A 17008-nucleotide genomic window follows, 5' to 3' on the forward strand; every position below is an offset into this window, starting at 1 on the left:
CAGCAAAGACTCGAAACCCTGCCTCACAACTAGAGAATGGAGGGACCTGGTCATCAGCAGCAGTGGCCAGCAAATGTCCCAGGAGACCTAACCAGACAAGCCATACCTCAGCACCCATCAGCACAAGACACTAGTGCCCAGGTGTAACTGAGGCCAGCAAGAACCCAGCGGGCAGTACAAGACCAAAAGCCCCTCTCCTCCAGCACCAGGAGAGCATGCAAGCACCCCTCGACCCCAGATGCCAATCTAAGGAAGGAGTAGGGCAATGAGACCCCTTGAGAGGGGAAACACAGCACCTAAGAGAAGTTTGAACTTGGAATTAACTAAATATTTACACAAAAGGAACTACAAAAAGCCAGAAAAGAAGTTGCAAATTTAAAGATCCTCCTCACTCCACTCAAATCAGCTGACATTAGTTGAAATACAGTGTAGAAATTTAGAGGAATTATGCTTTTTGTACATTACATTTGTAGACTTTATTGCAGCTATAAAACTACTCATTGATGATGGTTCCAATTTTAAAAATGAATGTGGGTGCGTGGAGGTAACTCTGTGTGTGTGTGTGTGTGTGTGTGTGTGTGTGTGTGCATGCAAGCACACACAAAGAAAAATGTCAGGAGTGAAATATGCCAGAATATTAACAGGATGAGATTAACAGGATGATTTTCATTTTGATACTTTGTTGTATTCATTTTGAGAAAGAAATTTGTATTTGCTAATCAGGCAAAAACTAAATCAGTAGAGATGTTTTCCTTAGAAGGAAATCTCAACAGAGAATAAGAGAGAGCACCACACCCTATATTATCACAACCCTTAACTAGTAGAAAAAGCATTCCTCACTTTCCCATATATGTCAGCAGTGGAGCAATGCTGTGGTAGGGGTAACACCTTATTGATGTATTTTTGTTAGGAACGTTCAATGCAGTTTTATACACATGTCTATCTTCCTCAAGCACAAGCCAAAGTTTGCAATTTTCTTTGCAGTGATTCCTTAAACTTGTTACCCTGGCCTTGTACATAGCATGTATCTGATGTCTGTTGCTGCCTGGCATTGTTTAACTTAAAAAAAAAAAAACCTACACATTTTTATATCTAATCGTTATTCCAATATCTCGAATTGGTCATTCTTTAAAGACTCTGATCTCTCAGTCCTGCTCCCCAAATGAGTACAACTGACAGATACATGCAGCCTGCTTCATCTTGCTTTTGCTCTTTCTCTTAATTTTTCTCTTTACCTGATCTTACACCCTCCTTCACCCTTTCCTTCTGAGTTTTGAATAGAATTTCATGTAACAATATTCCCCTGTTTATAAATATGACTGATAGTGAGCTTACCGAGAAGGAGGAGGTCCAGGAATGGGACCAAGGGGGGCAGGGTCTTAGGGATCAAAACATAATATAGAAATCCTGTCCCCAAATTAAAGACACTGACTCCCAACACACACACACACACACACACACGCACGCACGCACGCACGCACACAATTACTTAATTAGCAAATGTCTACATTTTACATGAGCCATTATTCTCCTTTCAAACTTAAACATTAAACAAAAAACAAACAAAATTTTTTTTTTTTTGGAAAAAGATAACTTGCATTCCTCTTACTCGTCTTGAACCTGATTGACTTGATTAGGAGCTGAGTTCAGCTCAGAGGCTAATTGTTGTATAGCCCAATTCCGAGCACCAGACTCTTTCTGTTTCTCCTTATCAAACGTGTCCTGCAATGATACACACATGAAAAAAACAGTCTGAATATGTAAAACAATGTAGACAGATTGCCAAAACACTAGGCTGAGCAAAAGAAATTAAGCATACTATGTATGGTTCCATTTACATGCAGTTCTAGTGCAGGCAAAATGAATCTGGACTGATAAAATCAGAAAAGTGGTTGCCTGGGGGTGGAGGGAGGTGGCTGGGAAGTGACACAGGGATGCTCATGATGGAAATGTTTTATATTTTAATAGGGGTGTGAGTTACACAGATATATGCATTTGTCAAAATCATCAAACTATGGATGTTATTGTAGGTAAATATACCCCCAATTTTTTTTAAAAGACATTGAAATATCATCCTATATCTCTAAACTCAGGATAACATGCACAGGGGGTGAAAAATCTAAGAAGCATATGAAAATCTCCCGGGAAAAAAACAGCTTAAAGACAACTGACACCTGGAAATGACCAAGATGATGGAATAGGTAAACACTATGCCTGCCGCCTCCCAGGATCTCATGAAATTACAACTAAATTATAGAAAAATCAACCTTGAGAATCATCTGAAGATTAGCTGAACAGGTCCACTGTAACTAAGGTTATAAAGAAGAGACCACATCGAGACTAGTAGGAGGGGTGGAGATGTGAAAAGGGCTGACCCCAAACCCACAGGTAGTGGTTGAGCACCAGGAGGGACACCTCAGCAGTGGAGGACCCCTCTTAAGAGTGAGGGGTCCCAGCCCCACACTGGGCTCCCTAGCCCAGGGGTCATGTGCCAGGAAGAGGAGTCCCCACAACATCTGGCAGTGAAAATCAGTGAGGATTCCATCTGTCCATCACTGTGAGACAGAAGGTGATTGGAAACCCAGATGTCCACTTAAAGGGCCTGCGAATAGAGTCACTCACTCACAGGCACTCACCCTGGGCTCCAGTGGAAGAACGGTGACTCAAGAGGCACCAGAAACATACAGGGAAAGAATGAATTGTATGGCTTCAGATCAAGTGATAGAGGGATAGCCACCATTATTCTTGCATGGAGCCCACCTCACGTGTAACCTATAGGAGAGCGCCATCTTTCCTGTGTTGAGCCCACCCCCACAGAGCCAAATCTGAGATCGAATTGGTCCGGTAAAATCCACTTGTGCGTGCACCACCTTGGTGACTCCCTTGGATCCCACCCAGCTAGTGTGAAATCACCGAGGCACCCTCAGCTCCTGGGCACCTGGCCCTGACCCACAAGCTGTTGGCATCCCACTGCAGCCTGGGAAGCTTTCAATGGTGAGCAGTCAGCCCAGCTTGCATTGCAGCCTTTCTGGGGCAGCTCCTGGGGTTCTGTGGTGTGTCTTGCAGAGTGGACACAGGCTCAGTACTGGCACAAGAATTGAATCTGCATTAACTTTGTGAAAAACACCGGCCACATGGTGTGAATCCCTGAAACCCAGCCCCACGCAACTCGGGCAGCATCCTGAGGGCATTGTCAACACCGGGTCAACCAGCCTAGCCTGCCCACCTAAGGAAGCCACTGAGCCTTACAGGCAGCTGGCAGGTGGCAATAGGCTTAGGGGGGTTCTGGGACTTTTGTTAAGCTGCCCCAGGACCGAAACTGGTGGCAGCCAACCTCGGTTCACAGTAAAGCCACCCCCACATGCCTCCAGGTTCAACACAGGCAGCAAACAACCACATATAGTTTTGTAGCTCTATCAGGTAGCCCCAGGCTGATCCCAGGCAAGGCTGAAATTGGCCTGCATGTGACCCCTCCTAAGAGGCACAAGAAACAATCCATCCAGAGGCCATCCTCAGACCACACCAGTGCACTACCTGATTAGCCCCACAAGCAGCACACCCAAGAGGTGGTATCAATAGGCACAACAGCACACTTGTGAGAATCTCTTTCTGAGGGCTCAGCCCGCACATAGCAGCTCATATGCTGTGGGCATAGCCAATCCTCACAGCCAGTCAGCCTGAGAATCAATCCCACCCACTGACATGTCAAAAGTAATTAAGGCTCAACTACAACAGCAGAATATACACAATACACACAAGGGACACTCCTGGAACACACACATAGGTGATCAGAAAGACTGTGCCACTGGACCACACAGGACACCGACTACATAGGACCACCTAGCAAAGACTGAGAGACATAGGAGATCTACCTAATACATAGAAGCAAACACATAGAGGCAGCCAGAACGAGGAAACAGAGAAACATGTCCCAAATAAAAGAACAAAAGAAAACTCCATAAAACAAACTCAGTGAAATGGAAGCAATCAACCTACCACAGGCAGGGTTTAAAACACAGGTTATAAGAATGCTTAAAGAACTTAGTAAGAACTTGAACAAAGAGATAGTAAGCATAAAGAAGGATATACAAACCAAAAAAAGAACCAGTCATAAGTGAAGGATACAATAACTGAAATGAAGAATGCACTAAAAAAATCAACAGCAGATTAGATGAAGCAGATGATCAAATCAGTGATTTAGAAGACAAGGAAGTAGAAAACACCCAATCGGGTATAGGGTCAAGATGGTGGAGCAGGTAAATGCTGTGCTCACCTCCTCTCAGGACCACATCAATTACAACTAAACCACTGAACAACCATTATTAAGAATCACCTGAAGTCTAGCTAAACTGAAGATCTACAACTATGGACATACAGAGGAAGCCACCTCAAGACTGGTAGGAGGGGCAAAGACATAGAATAGGTCAGTTCCAAACTTGCGTGTGACAATTAAAAATTGGGAGGGCTATCTCAGCTGCAAAAGTCCCCCACTGAGAAGCAAGGGGTCCCAGCCCTAACCCAGCCTAGGGTTTCAGTGCTGGGGAAAGAAGTCCCCATAACTTCTGGCTGTGGAAACCAGCAAAGATTGTGGCTGAGTGAGATGGAGGGCAGCCGAACTCCCAGGCACGCCTCTAAAAAGGACCACACATGGACTTACTCGTTGATGGACTCACTCGCTCTGAGCTCCAGCACTGGGGCAGCAGCTCAAAAGGCACCAGGGACATACAGGGAGAAACTGAATTGTCTAGCTTCAGGGTGAGGGTTGGAGGAGCAGCTTTCTCCCAGACAGAGGAGCTGGCAGAAGCCATTGTTTCTTTGTCCAGCCCTCCCCTTCCCTGCATGCAGACACAGGCAGATGCCATATCTGAGTCTCCATTAAACTGGCTATCATATTTTGTCTGCCCTGCCCTCGTGGTTCCCTGAGACCCCACCCTACCCAACTTTTGGGCACACCCAAGCCATTTCCAGTGGCTTTTCCATGTAAACAGCCTGCCTTGGCTCATGCTGCAGACTCTTAAAATCTCTCAAAGGTCCACAAAACCCAAACAAGCAGCAGCTGATGCATGTCCCATACCTCTAGCTAAGCAGTCCTAAGCCTGGTACTAGTGACAGCCAGCCTTGGTTCAAGGCTTAGCCTCTCAAGGCACCTCCAAGGACAGTGAGGGTGGGGGCCATCACTGGATTGCTTTGTGGCTCATGCCAGGCGTCCCCAGGCAGGGCACTAACTGCCACTGAACTTGGCCTGCATCAGGTCCCTGTACAGGAGGCCCTGGGGATGGCAGGCCCAGTAGGCAGCTTTGGACTGGCCCAGAGCATCACCCAGCCACCTCTAAAAATGACATACACAAAGGCCAGACTGGGCAGGCACCAGAGCCCCACTAAAGCTAACTCTGCTCTGTAGGGTCACCCCTGCACAACAGCTTTTCCACTGTAGTCACAGCCAGTCCTCACAGCCAATCAGCGTGAGGGTCAGTCCTTCCCACTGATGTGCAAACAGCAATCAAGTTTCAACTCCAACAGGAAGGCACACACAACTCACACCAGGAACACACCTGGAGGACCCAGCTCTGATGACCAGGGAGACTGCACAACTGGGTCGCACAGGACACCTACTACATAAGGCCACTCTATTAAGACCGAGAGGCATAGAAGTCTTACATAGATACAAACACAGGGAGGCAGCCAATGGAGAGACAAAGAAACATTTCCCAAATAAAAGAACAGAACAAACCTCCAGAAAAAGAACTAAACAAAATGGACACAAGCAATCTACCAGACACAAAGTTCAAACACAAAACACTGGTTATAAGGATGCTCAATGATCTCAAGGAGAACTTCAACAAAGAGATAGGAAACATAAAAATGGAGGGGCCAGCCGAGTGGTCAGGGTTGCCAGTTCGATTCCCGGCCCAAGCTGAGCTACCGCTAAACTGCCAACAGGTGGCAGGATTACTCAGATTAAAAAAAAAAAACATGGAGATTGAAAACATAAAAAAAAACAGTCAGAAATAAAGACTACAATAATGGAAATGAAGAATGCATCAGAAGGAATCAACAGTAGTTTAGATGAAGCAGAGGTTTGAGTCAGATATTTAGAAGGTAAGGTAGCAGAAAACACCTATTCAGAACAGCAAAAAGAATCCAAAAAAATGACGAGAGTTTAAGGGGTCTCTGGGACATCAAGCATACCAACATTTGTATCATAGGGGTACCAGAAAGAAAAAAGAGACAGCAAGGAATTGAAAACTTATTTGAAGAAATAATGACTGAAAATTTCTCTAATCTGGCAAAGGAAATAGATATACAAGTCAAGGAAGTGCAGAGATTCCCAAACAAGATGAACCCAAACAGGCTCACACCAAGACACATTATAATTAAAATGCCAAAGATTAAAGACAAAGAGAGAATCCTAAAAGCAGCAAGAGAAAGACAAGGAGGAGGCTCCAATGAGACTGTCAGTTGATTTCTCAATAGAAACTGCAGGTCAGAAGGATGTGGCAGAAAATATTCAAAGTGATGAAAAACAAGGGCCTACAACCAAGACTAGCCTACCCAGCAAGGCTATCATTTAAAATTGAAGGAGAGAGAAAAGAGCTTCCCAGACAAGAAAAAGCTAAAGGAATTCATTACCACCAAGCCAGTATTACAAGAAATGTTAAAAGGACTTCTTTAAGCAGAAGAAATAAGAATAAAAACAAACGAATGCAGATCAAAAATATGAATAATAAAATGGCAATAACTAGGTACCTAGCAATAATCACTTTAAATGTAAATGGATTAAACGCTCCAATCAAAAGACATACGGTAGCTGAATGGATAAGAAAACAAGACCCATAAATATGCTGCCTGCAAGAGACCCATCTCAGATCGAAAGACACACATAGACTGCAAGTAAAGGGATGAAAACAGTATTTCAAGCAAATGGAAATGAAAAAAATCCAGAGTAGCAATACTTATATAGCACAAAATAAACTTTAAAACAAAGACTATAATAAGAGACAAAAAAGGACATTACATAATTACAAAAGAATCAATCCAATAAGAGGATATAACACTAGGAAACATCTATACACCCAACATAAGAGCACTAAATATATAAAACAAATATTGACCAACCTAACGTGAGAGATCGACAGTAACACAATTATAGCAGGGGACTTTAACACCCCATTGACACCAATAGACAGATTTTCCAGATGGAAAGTCAACATAAACACAGTGGTCTTAAATGACACCTAGACCAGATGGATGTAATCAATACTTTTAAAGCATTTCACCCCAAAGCAGTAGAATATACATTCTTTTCAAGTGCACATGGAACATTTTTCCAAGATAGCCTACATATTAGGCCATAAAACAAGCCTCAATAAATTTATGAAGATTTAAATTATATCAAGTGTCTTCTCTGACCACAATGGTATAAAACTAAAACTCAACTACAAAAAAAAGAAAGAAAAAGAAAAAAAGAAAAACACACAAATATATGGAGGCTAAATAACATGCTACTAAACAATGAATGGGTCAACATTTATCCAAAGAAATCTAAAACACTAATTCGAAAAGATATATGCACCCCTATGTGCACTGCAATGCTATTTACAATAGCCAAGATATGGAAACAACCGAAATGCCCTTCGATAGACAACTGGATAAAGAAGTAGTGGTACATTTATACAATGGAGTATTACTCAGCCATAAAAAAGAATGAAATCTTACCATTTGCGACAACATGGATGGAGCTAGGAGGGTATCATGCTTAATGTAATAAGTCAGACTGATGAAGACACAAAATAAACAAAACAGAAACAGGTCCGTAAATACAGAGAACAAACTGATGGTTACCAGATGGGAGAGGGGCTGAAGGGCTGGGTAAGAAAGATGAAGGAATTAAGAAGTACAAATTGGTAGTTACTAAAGAGTCATGAGGATGGAAAGTACAATCTGGGAAATACAGTCAATAGTACTGCAAAAACTGTGTATAGTGTCAGATGGGTACTAGACTTATTGGGGGGAATCACTTAATAAATTATATAAATGTCTAACCACTACGCTGTACACCTAAAACTAATATAAAATAATATTGCATGTCAACTATAATTTTAAAAAATAGTCATGGGGATATGGAATGCAACATGGAGAATATTGTCAATAATGTTCTAATAACTATGTACATCATCAGGTGGGTAGTAGACTTGTTCAGGTTATCATTTTGTAAGTTAAGATCACTATGTTGTTCTGTATGCCTGAAACTAATAAAAATAAAATAAAATACAATTCTGCTATGATCGCAGGCAATTGACTAAATAAATAAATATAAAATAAAAGTATCGAAAAAAAAAGACAACATCTACGAGTATAGAATACTTATCACATGTAAATTGTTTTGCATGCTTATCACTTTAATTCTCACAATGACCCTATTAGACCAGCAAAAACATTGTCCCCATTCAGCAAATGAGGATGCTATGACATAAAAGGTTAGACAACCTGCCCAGGACCATAGAGGAGGGACTAGGATTCTGTCCAGTGATCTCCAAACAGGAATCCTTCAGCCACTACCTTATAAAAGCCCTGTTGCTTAAACGGCCTGCTCAACAGTCTTTAATTTTAGAAAGGAACTTATGTAAATCCATAAAAACATTTAAAATCAAGGTTACTAATGTTTTGCTTACCCGGCCATAATGATGCCAGTGCCTTAAGCAAGATATATGTTCTCTTTCCAGTCTGGTCTTCAAGTGTTAAAACACTGACACTGTCCCATGGGAACCACTGATATCATCCACACATTATGATTCCCCTTCTCAGTCTACTACCAGAACTGAGTTTTCTTCCTATCTCGGAAACTTCCAATTAGTTTCATTTCACTCCTTCAGAACACTGAGCTTTCCCCCATCTAATTGTCTCTTTCCCTTCTGAGAAACCGTGGTACCCTAACTGTCTGGGTGACTGATTTGTCATTTAAAAGTTACTATTTAATGTCTAGCGTGGGCCAAGCAATGTCTTAGATGTAGATCATTACCAGGCCCTTTTTATAGCCAAGGAAGCAGAGGCTCATTGATTTGCTTGAAGTCACACCACTAGTAAGTAGGCAAAGCTGAGATTTGAACGCAGGTCTGTCTTAAGAGAAAACTTAATCCATTGTGCCCCACACTACTGTAAACAAAAACTCACCTTTTATACCTACGTCCCAATTCCCTAAGTAGAATTGAGCCCCTCATTAGGTCAAAACCATATCTTACATACATTTGAGTTCCCAGAGCCTGCTGAAAGTCAAGAGGAATCCTTTAGCATCCTTACCTGTGGAGAGGGGGCCTTGCTGATAACAGGTCTTCCCAGGGGAGAAGCAGTAAAGGAGGCCTCCAGCCAAGGCAAAAGGCGTGATTTGATTACTTCCACATTATCATAACGTCCTCCTAAAAGAATCCACAAATCAGACCAGTGAGAGATATCCAACCACACCAACTCAGAGAGCACAAAGAAAAGAAAGAAAAGAAGGGAGAGCAGCATGGGAAAGCTCTGGCCATTCTCACCTTCTTGCGCTATTGCAGTGAGGATTCCAAAGAGTTGTCCCTGCACTTTAGCAACTTGTTCGATGAATTCGAGGCAAAGACTTAAATTTTGATCATATGAGTTTCTCTGCAAAGCCAAAGCAGTAGACGTCAGTAGATATATTTCCCTTTCCTCCTGGGCACCCAGCTAGAATGCTCTCCTCAGCTTCCCTAGTAGTTTGTGCAGCCATGTGTGCACCAAAATGACCACCACTCATTTTGTCCCTTTCACTGCAGAGTCTTTGGCCTTTTTTACTAAATATGCCAGCATAGTTTACAAGAGGCTGATTCATATCATGTCTTGCCTAAAGTATCTTTCAGCCTTGTCCATTCTCCTTAGCGTTCCCAATGTCCCCATCATGAACAGCTAGAGCAACCTTTCCAAAACAGTCCAAACATGTGTCCTCCCTGCACAATGCCTTGTTTCTCCCCATTGCCCTCAGGATCAAGTCCAAACTCCTTAACACAGCATCTGAGGCACCTCCACCCTCTGGCCCCCACCACTCCACCTCCTCAGCTTCATCTCACTTCCACTCCTTGCCTTGAACTATTTATTCACAGGATCCCCAAATATCCCAGCCTTTTCACACTCCCCACTTTCTGCTCATGTTATTTCCTCTATTCTTTGTCCTTTTCTCCAATTGGAAGTTCATCATTGTGATGCAGTTGACATTTTCTATTCCTAGCATCTAGCACAGACAGGTACATTGTAAACTCTGAAAAAATATTTGTTGAATGAATAAATTAATAAATGCACTGCAAAAAGTATAGAGTGTCTCACCCAAACTTTTACACATAGCAGAAGCTCAGTAACCACTTGTTGAATGAATTAAGCTCTTAAAATAGGTTCAGTTCTTGGTTGAACAAAAAGGGATTCTCTATGGTTCTTTCACCAACATTCTCATTAACCACAAAAAACAATTCTGAAAGTTAGGTGTTCACATGAAGCTGTCCCTGAACATCCAGTGGAACTCAACTTTCAAAGGCCAAGTAATGTGATAATCCAGCATATCTTTAATAACTAAAAGAAAATGAGTTGGCAATGTTTGCTGTTATTTTTATGATTTGTTTCAATAGCCACCATATTGGGCAGTGCAGATTCAGAACATGTTTCAGAACATAGAAAGTTCTTTTGGAGAGCTTTGCTCTAGAAAGAACAAGAAGACCAAGAATTGTAGGGTGGATTGAGCAAGCAAGAGAGTAAGATGAAGTCACAGTGTTTAAAGGAACACAAATTCATAGGAGCTTGGTGGCCATCTTAGGAACTGTGGCCCTTATTCCAAGCGATTAGAAGTCTGGAGGGTTTTGACAGAGTAGTAACTTGATCTGACTTGACATTTAAAAGAATCACTTTGGGTTATTCATGTAATAATCCAGATGAAAGATGACTGAAGGGGGACAAGGGTGGTAGCAGTAGAGATGATGAAAAGTGCTCAAGTTCCGTGTATTTAAATTTACAAGCTGGTACCAACAGATTATGCTGATGAAAAGGATATGGAGTGGTTCATGAAGAAGATAAATTAGGAAAAAGGTCAGTGTTTGGGGCATAGAATAAGCTAATGTCAGGTTTTTTTTGTTTGTTTTTTGTGGTTTTTTTTTTTTTTTTAGCTGAGCCATCCTGCCACCTGTTGGCAGCTCAGCCCGGGCCGGGCATCGAACCGCTGTTGCTCAGAGCTCAAACTCTTGAGCGAGCTCTTAACCAACTGAGCCACTCGGCCAGCCCTGCTAATGTCAGTTTTGACTTCGAGATGACAGTACAACTGAAAATGTCCAATGGTCAATTGGAGAAGTGAGAGCTCAGATGAGAACAGGCCCTGAATACAGATATGAGATTCATCAGCATACTTATAAAAGCTGAAGAAGGAATGGAGGTTGAAGGTAAGGTTTCTAAAGTCTGGCCCTTGAAGAACAGCCACATGAGGGAGTAGATTAAGGCAAGGAGACAAATAACAAATTATTATAGAGTCTTAGAAGAATGGGGTGTCAACAGTCAAATGCGACAGAGAGGCCAGAGAGTTGAAAAAAATTATGGGAAATGGACACATAATTTAGAAAGGCACCGGTGTCTGAGAGTGCAGTCTGTACTACGTGTATGCGAGTAGTGGGTTCTAGAAGCTAGGTTGAAATGGTTTCATTGAGAACAGAGGAGTGAGATGGACCACTGTTAAGAAGAAGGAAAAGTACAATCAACTTTGGCATTTCTCAGTACTTACAGGTAAACAATCACTTAATTTGGTCCAGCTAAATGCTAGTGTCATTTGTGTTAAATGTTGTCTTGTGTCAAACTAAATATACTTTTTAACATTCAGAGTTTATTTAGGCCACAAGGCAATAAAAAAATTATTTTTTAAGAGATCATTTTAAGAAGGGTAAATACATGTATCAAGATTTGTTATTCTCAACTTTCTGAGACCAGGTAGCAAGTAGGCACTTTTAAAGTTGGTGGGGGAGCCCAAGGCTTTTGTGATACACATGTAAATCCTAATTTTCCTGCAACCAAGATGGAGAAGGAATAGTCAGCGCTGGCTCTTTAAAAGTGGACAAAGCGGGTAACACCAAACACCAGGAAGGAAGGCTAAGGAGAAAGCTGTAGCTGTTCTTTGAGCTCCCTTCCACCTCAGGCGCCCTGGTTAAAAGGTGAATGGGAAAGCCCAAGGGACTCAGGACAGCAGCCAGTTACATTTTTCCTGGTAGGATTTCAGAAATAATAAGCTGACCTAGACTCAAAAAACTGAGATCCGAAAAGGAACTTTATCATATAGTCCAGACTCTCCCAATTAACAGAGAAGGTACTGAGAGCCAGAGAGGTTAAATCAATGGCCCCAGGTCATTCAGCTAGTTCTATGCAGAGCCAGACCCTAGACTCTAGGAGGGCTGATTCCAGGTCCCCAGCTGTCTGCCTCACCGTTCTACGTGCTATGCAAGAGCGGACTCTCCTGTGTAAGACGGACTGGCCGGATGTAAAGCAAATTCAGCACCGGAGTTCTAACTTCTGGAGGTGGGGAGAAGTAACGGGAGCTGGAGTGGGGGTGGAGATTACCGGAGTTGGGGGGAGGGGGTGTTAAGAAAACTTGAAGAGCACTCTGCGTTTGGTACAGAATATTGGCTTCTTACAAATGCGCTGGCAACAGGCCTTCCAAAACCTGCCTTGGAGTTTTAACTGTGCCTCACATGCCATGCTGACCAGCATACCAGTGAAACCGCAACGTTGACAAGTGTCCATTTCACTCCCTCTGGGTAATAAATCCTGGATGTATTGCAAAAATCTATCCTGATACAACCCCTGAGTATCCCCAAGAGTAGGAGATTTACCCAGAGGTAAGAGGAAGGTTATAGTAAAAAATAAAAATTCAAGTTGGGGGTAGTGGGGTGGATTGCTGGCGGATGGAACGGGGGAGAGCGTGTCAGGCTTGCCCAGACCCACGACGGATCGCTGGTCTCTCCGGTTGCTAGGGCCACCAGCGTCCTTGGTTACCACTAAAGGGACTGCGCTCTCCACTGCTCCGCTCCGAGTCCCGCGCTCCGCGGGCCGCGCCACCCCAGCGCCGCCTCGCGCGGTGGAGAGCAAAGGGCGCTGGCAGACACCAGCCTGTCCTTCCTCCCCCGCGATCCCGCACTGAGGCTGGGTCCCTGCTCGGAATCACAACCGCCGCGGCTCTGCAGAGCGGCCCGCCGGATGCCTGCCCTCAGAACCCCCTCCGAGGGCTGCACAGGACTGAGAGGGGGGGCGAGCCCCGGGGGTCTTCCACCCTGACTCACGTTGTACTCCCTCAGCCAGAGCTCCAGCTTGTCCTGCATCGGTCGTAAGGATTCGCTGGAGACTAGTTTCCTCAGGTTTTCCGCCATCGCTCGCTTTTCCGCTCGGCCCCGCTCTGAGAGATGGAGGCGTGGAGGGGACGAGTCGGTGGCCTACGCAGGACCTCGGGTGACTTGGCGGGAAGGCTGTTACCTTCCTGAGCGGCTCAGAGCGCGGCGGATGTTTCCATCCTCCCCCGTGGGTGGTACCTGGCAGGGTTTGGGAAGCCGGGGGGGAGGTGCCCTGAGCCACCGCCGCAGCGCCTCATCCGCTGCCCCGCACAGTTTCCTGACACCCCCGCGGCTGCCCAAAGCCCGGGCCATAAATACCAGGGCGATTGTTAAACAAACCTTGACGTGGGTGGGCGGCCGCTAGCGACGCGCGCCGCCGGCGTCGTGGCAACGCTCCGGTCGCCGCCCAGCGCCCACTGCGCCCTCCACCCACCTGGAGCCCAGCAGCCCTCCCGCTAGCCTCGGGGTTCCCGGGCACCCGCCAGGGAATGCAGTGTTGCTGCTCCTAATGCTGCTGCAGCAGCCGCTGTTGTTACTGCTGCTGCGGGCCCCAGGCGAGGGCGCCTCCTACCACGGAGACTCCAGGTTGGGCCAGGGGCTGGAGGGAACCAAGACTACAGACAGCGGCTGCAGCGGACCGGCCCTCAGTGTGGAATAAGGGCGGGCGGGGGCAGGGGGAGGGGAGTAGGGAGAGGCAGGGGGTCAGCTGGAGACCTCTTGTCTAGAAAAGCAACGATTATTTCTCCATAGAAGTTTTTGGTTAGGAAAGCATGTTTGGCGCCTTCTTCATTCTTTCACTTCTTAGGCCTTTAATCTTTCATTTGTAATACCTAGGACTTACCTATGTGAAACTTGCTTTTACTAAAATTTCAATTCTTCCTGCTTCTATCTTTTACTTTGTTCCTTGGCCCACTGGGTGGGTGCCCAGCTCAATAGATTTTAGCTCCAGGATGTTCACAAATTAAAATTAATCCCTTAGGATTAGACAAGATTTGTTAGTATATTTTTAGAATCATTGAGTACTTTAAAGTTCATTTAATTCTGAAGTCTCTGAGACTTTGTGAAAGTTCAGGTCTGCTTTGACACTATTTCAAAAGGAAGTACTAAGCCACAATGATAGTTTGAAATGAAACCATTTCAACCATGTTAAGCACTTTAGAAGCCCTTATTTTATATACCATCAAATGATGTACTTACTCATTGCAAATCATCCTTGTCTAGTCATTAAAACAGTAGGGTGGAGCAGGGCTCAGCTCACTTAACTAGTGTAATTCAGTTTCTTTTCTTTAGGTACTTGAAAATATATGAACATTGCATATGTCCAAGTACTGTAAAATTCAGAACTTGACCACCTCTTGTTTTTATTTCTCTTAAATACAGTGGTTTTACTGTCCTCTAATAAAAATAAGAGGCTCATTTTTGGAGCCTGTGTTCCTACCATTTTCTGTAGATCACAAAATGACTATAAGGGTGCATAACACATGTTATTCTATCATAATAGGATAATTGCTAACGTAGAAAAATAAAATTCATTAGACACTTTTTTCCTTTAAAAAACATAAAGAAAGAGGAAGGGAATTTCTTAATTTGAAGACAATAATTGCATATTTCAATAGGCAATTGGAATCTTTGAACAAACCAATTTATTCATAAAAAACAAGTTGGAATATTTATGTCAAATGAGGGGTTAAATCCTCTTCCTTGCTGAGGCATTTTAACCTCTAATCCTTGGTTTCATCATCTGTAAACAAGAGATAATAGTTCTTCATAGGATTATTATGAGACTAATAAAAATTCATGTGAAGTACTTAGTACTGTGCTTGGCATATACTGTAGTAAGTGCTTCACAAATGCTATCATTACTATTACTACAAATATAGATCACAGTATTATATTTAATAGAGAAAATTAGGTTGGAAGCAATCAAAATCTCCAACAGTAGGGCATTGGTTGAGCAAATCATTCATTAAAATGGTGCACAATAAAAGTCCGGTTGGGCACCCAGATGGCTCAGCTAGTGAGAGCGCATGCTCTTAACAAGGTTGCCTGTTTGATTCCTACATGGGATGGTAGGCTGCGCCCCGCCCCCCCACCTCCCCTTGCAACTAGATTGAAAGCAGCCACCCGACTTGAAGCTGAGCTGCACCCTCCACAACTAAGGTTGAAGGACAACAACTTGACTTGGAGCTGATGGGTCCTGGAAAAACACAACGTTCCCTTCCCCAATAAAATCTTTAAAAAAAAAGTCCTGTCACTGGAGACTATCTAGTATCTAGGAATGCTCAATGTGTAATGTGAAGTAAAAAAAAGAAGGACACTGAATTATATATATTGTGTTATCTTATGCAATATGAAGGTATGATTATGGGTGATTTTAATTTGCTGCTTTATACTTTTCTGATTTTCTAAATTTCTACCATGAACACGACTGCTTTTATGAAAGCTTGCTTATTCAGAAACGAAACTACCCAAAAACTTCACCGCCCTCAGAAAAGTGTTAGTCAAAATATCAATATTTAAGCTGACTCAAAACAGAATATGCCTTGACCAAATGTTCACATTACTAATTTAGTAATTAGACTTAGAGTCTTAGGATAGAATGGGTCTTTGAAATCCCTTCAGACTATGCAACGTGATGTTATTTATCTCTACAGTGCCCTAGCAGCACAACTGGATTCAAGACCCTAAGGCCCATAGACTATTTCGTGTACCTCTTGGCTTTCCTAGAACTCTGGTGTGTGGTTGTGCATAGTAAGAACTTTTTATTAATAACAAAGCAGCATAGTACTCAATGACGCAAAACCAAGGGAATGTTTTACCTATTTAGTCATCAGTTACCCCCAACTATTTCCAAAAAAGGATCTGAGATGGCTTACAGTAAAAGACTTGTAGATAATATCATTGTTACATTAGAAATATTTTTAATGGAAAAAGTAAATATGCCCCAATTGTAAGCCTATGTACTACAATTGAGCCTTATTTTACATTTACTTCTGAACTTTGTGGAAGCCAAGACAGAAAGGAAAATGTGTGTTATGATTATTGATTTTTAAATATATATACCAGTTCTTTGAATGGAAAAGCATTTTTCTGCTACTAATTCTAAAATATATTTATCCTTTTCCAAACAGTATAAAACAACAGGGATGAAGATGTTTTTAATAACCCCCTTTAGTAAAGAAAATATAGAAATGATCTTGATATGATTGTTTCTTACAGTCACCTTTGATCAATGCCCCACTAGAACACAAGTCATCAAAGAGAGGGTTAAACAATTGACAGCCTATTTTTTAGCTCTGGTGATATTATTTGCTACAAACTTAGAAATTCCATACCTATAGGAATAAGTGGACAGTCTCATAAGTCCCCTTAATAATAATCCCCTCCACAGAGCTTTTAAGGGTGTTTGATAGCAATCAGTTAAAGAAAAAGCTAGAGCCTGGTGTGCAAATAGTCTGTTTCTGATCACAGAAGAATCCGTATGCTTTTAATTACAAGTATGCATTCAGCAAGGTGGAGACTCTGTTCAAAGAGTTGGTAAGCCTACTTTTTTATATACCAAGGGTGCCAAAAAAATGTATACACAGGACTGTATTCCTCTTTTGTTATCTGTATATATTGAGTATTACAATTTTAATACAGTTTTTTCCTTT

General features: G+C 42.8%; 1 protein-coding gene across 5 annotated transcripts in view; it reads right to left on the bottom strand.

Moving 5' to 3' along the window:
• SPATA18 (spermatogenesis associated 18) overlaps positions 1 to 13706 on the bottom strand; it is a 49213-nt gene extending 35507 nt beyond the window's left edge. For 4 of the 5 annotated variants that reach the window (XM_019627128.1, XM_019627131.1, XM_019627130.1 and 1 more), the window contains exons 1-4: positions 13308 to 13677; positions 9531 to 9636; positions 9298 to 9413; positions 1610 to 1722 (exon numbers count right to left, since the gene is read on the bottom strand). In XM_019627128.1, the coding sequence (XP_019482673.1) occupies positions 1610 to 1722; positions 9298 to 9413; positions 9531 to 9636; positions 13308 to 13394 (422 nt within the window). In that variant the 5' untranslated portion in view covers positions 13395 to 13677. The other variant, XM_019627129.1, reaches the window with a different exon arrangement.
• Positions 13707 to 17008: the final 3302 nt, after the last annotated feature.

Source organism: Hipposideros armiger, unplaced genomic scaffold (assembly GCF_001890085.2).
Source record: "Hipposideros armiger isolate ML-2016 unplaced genomic scaffold, ASM189008v1 scaffold_714, whole genome shotgun sequence".
Classification (NCBI taxonomy): Eukaryota; Metazoa; Chordata; class Mammalia; order Chiroptera; family Hipposideridae; genus Hipposideros; species Hipposideros armiger.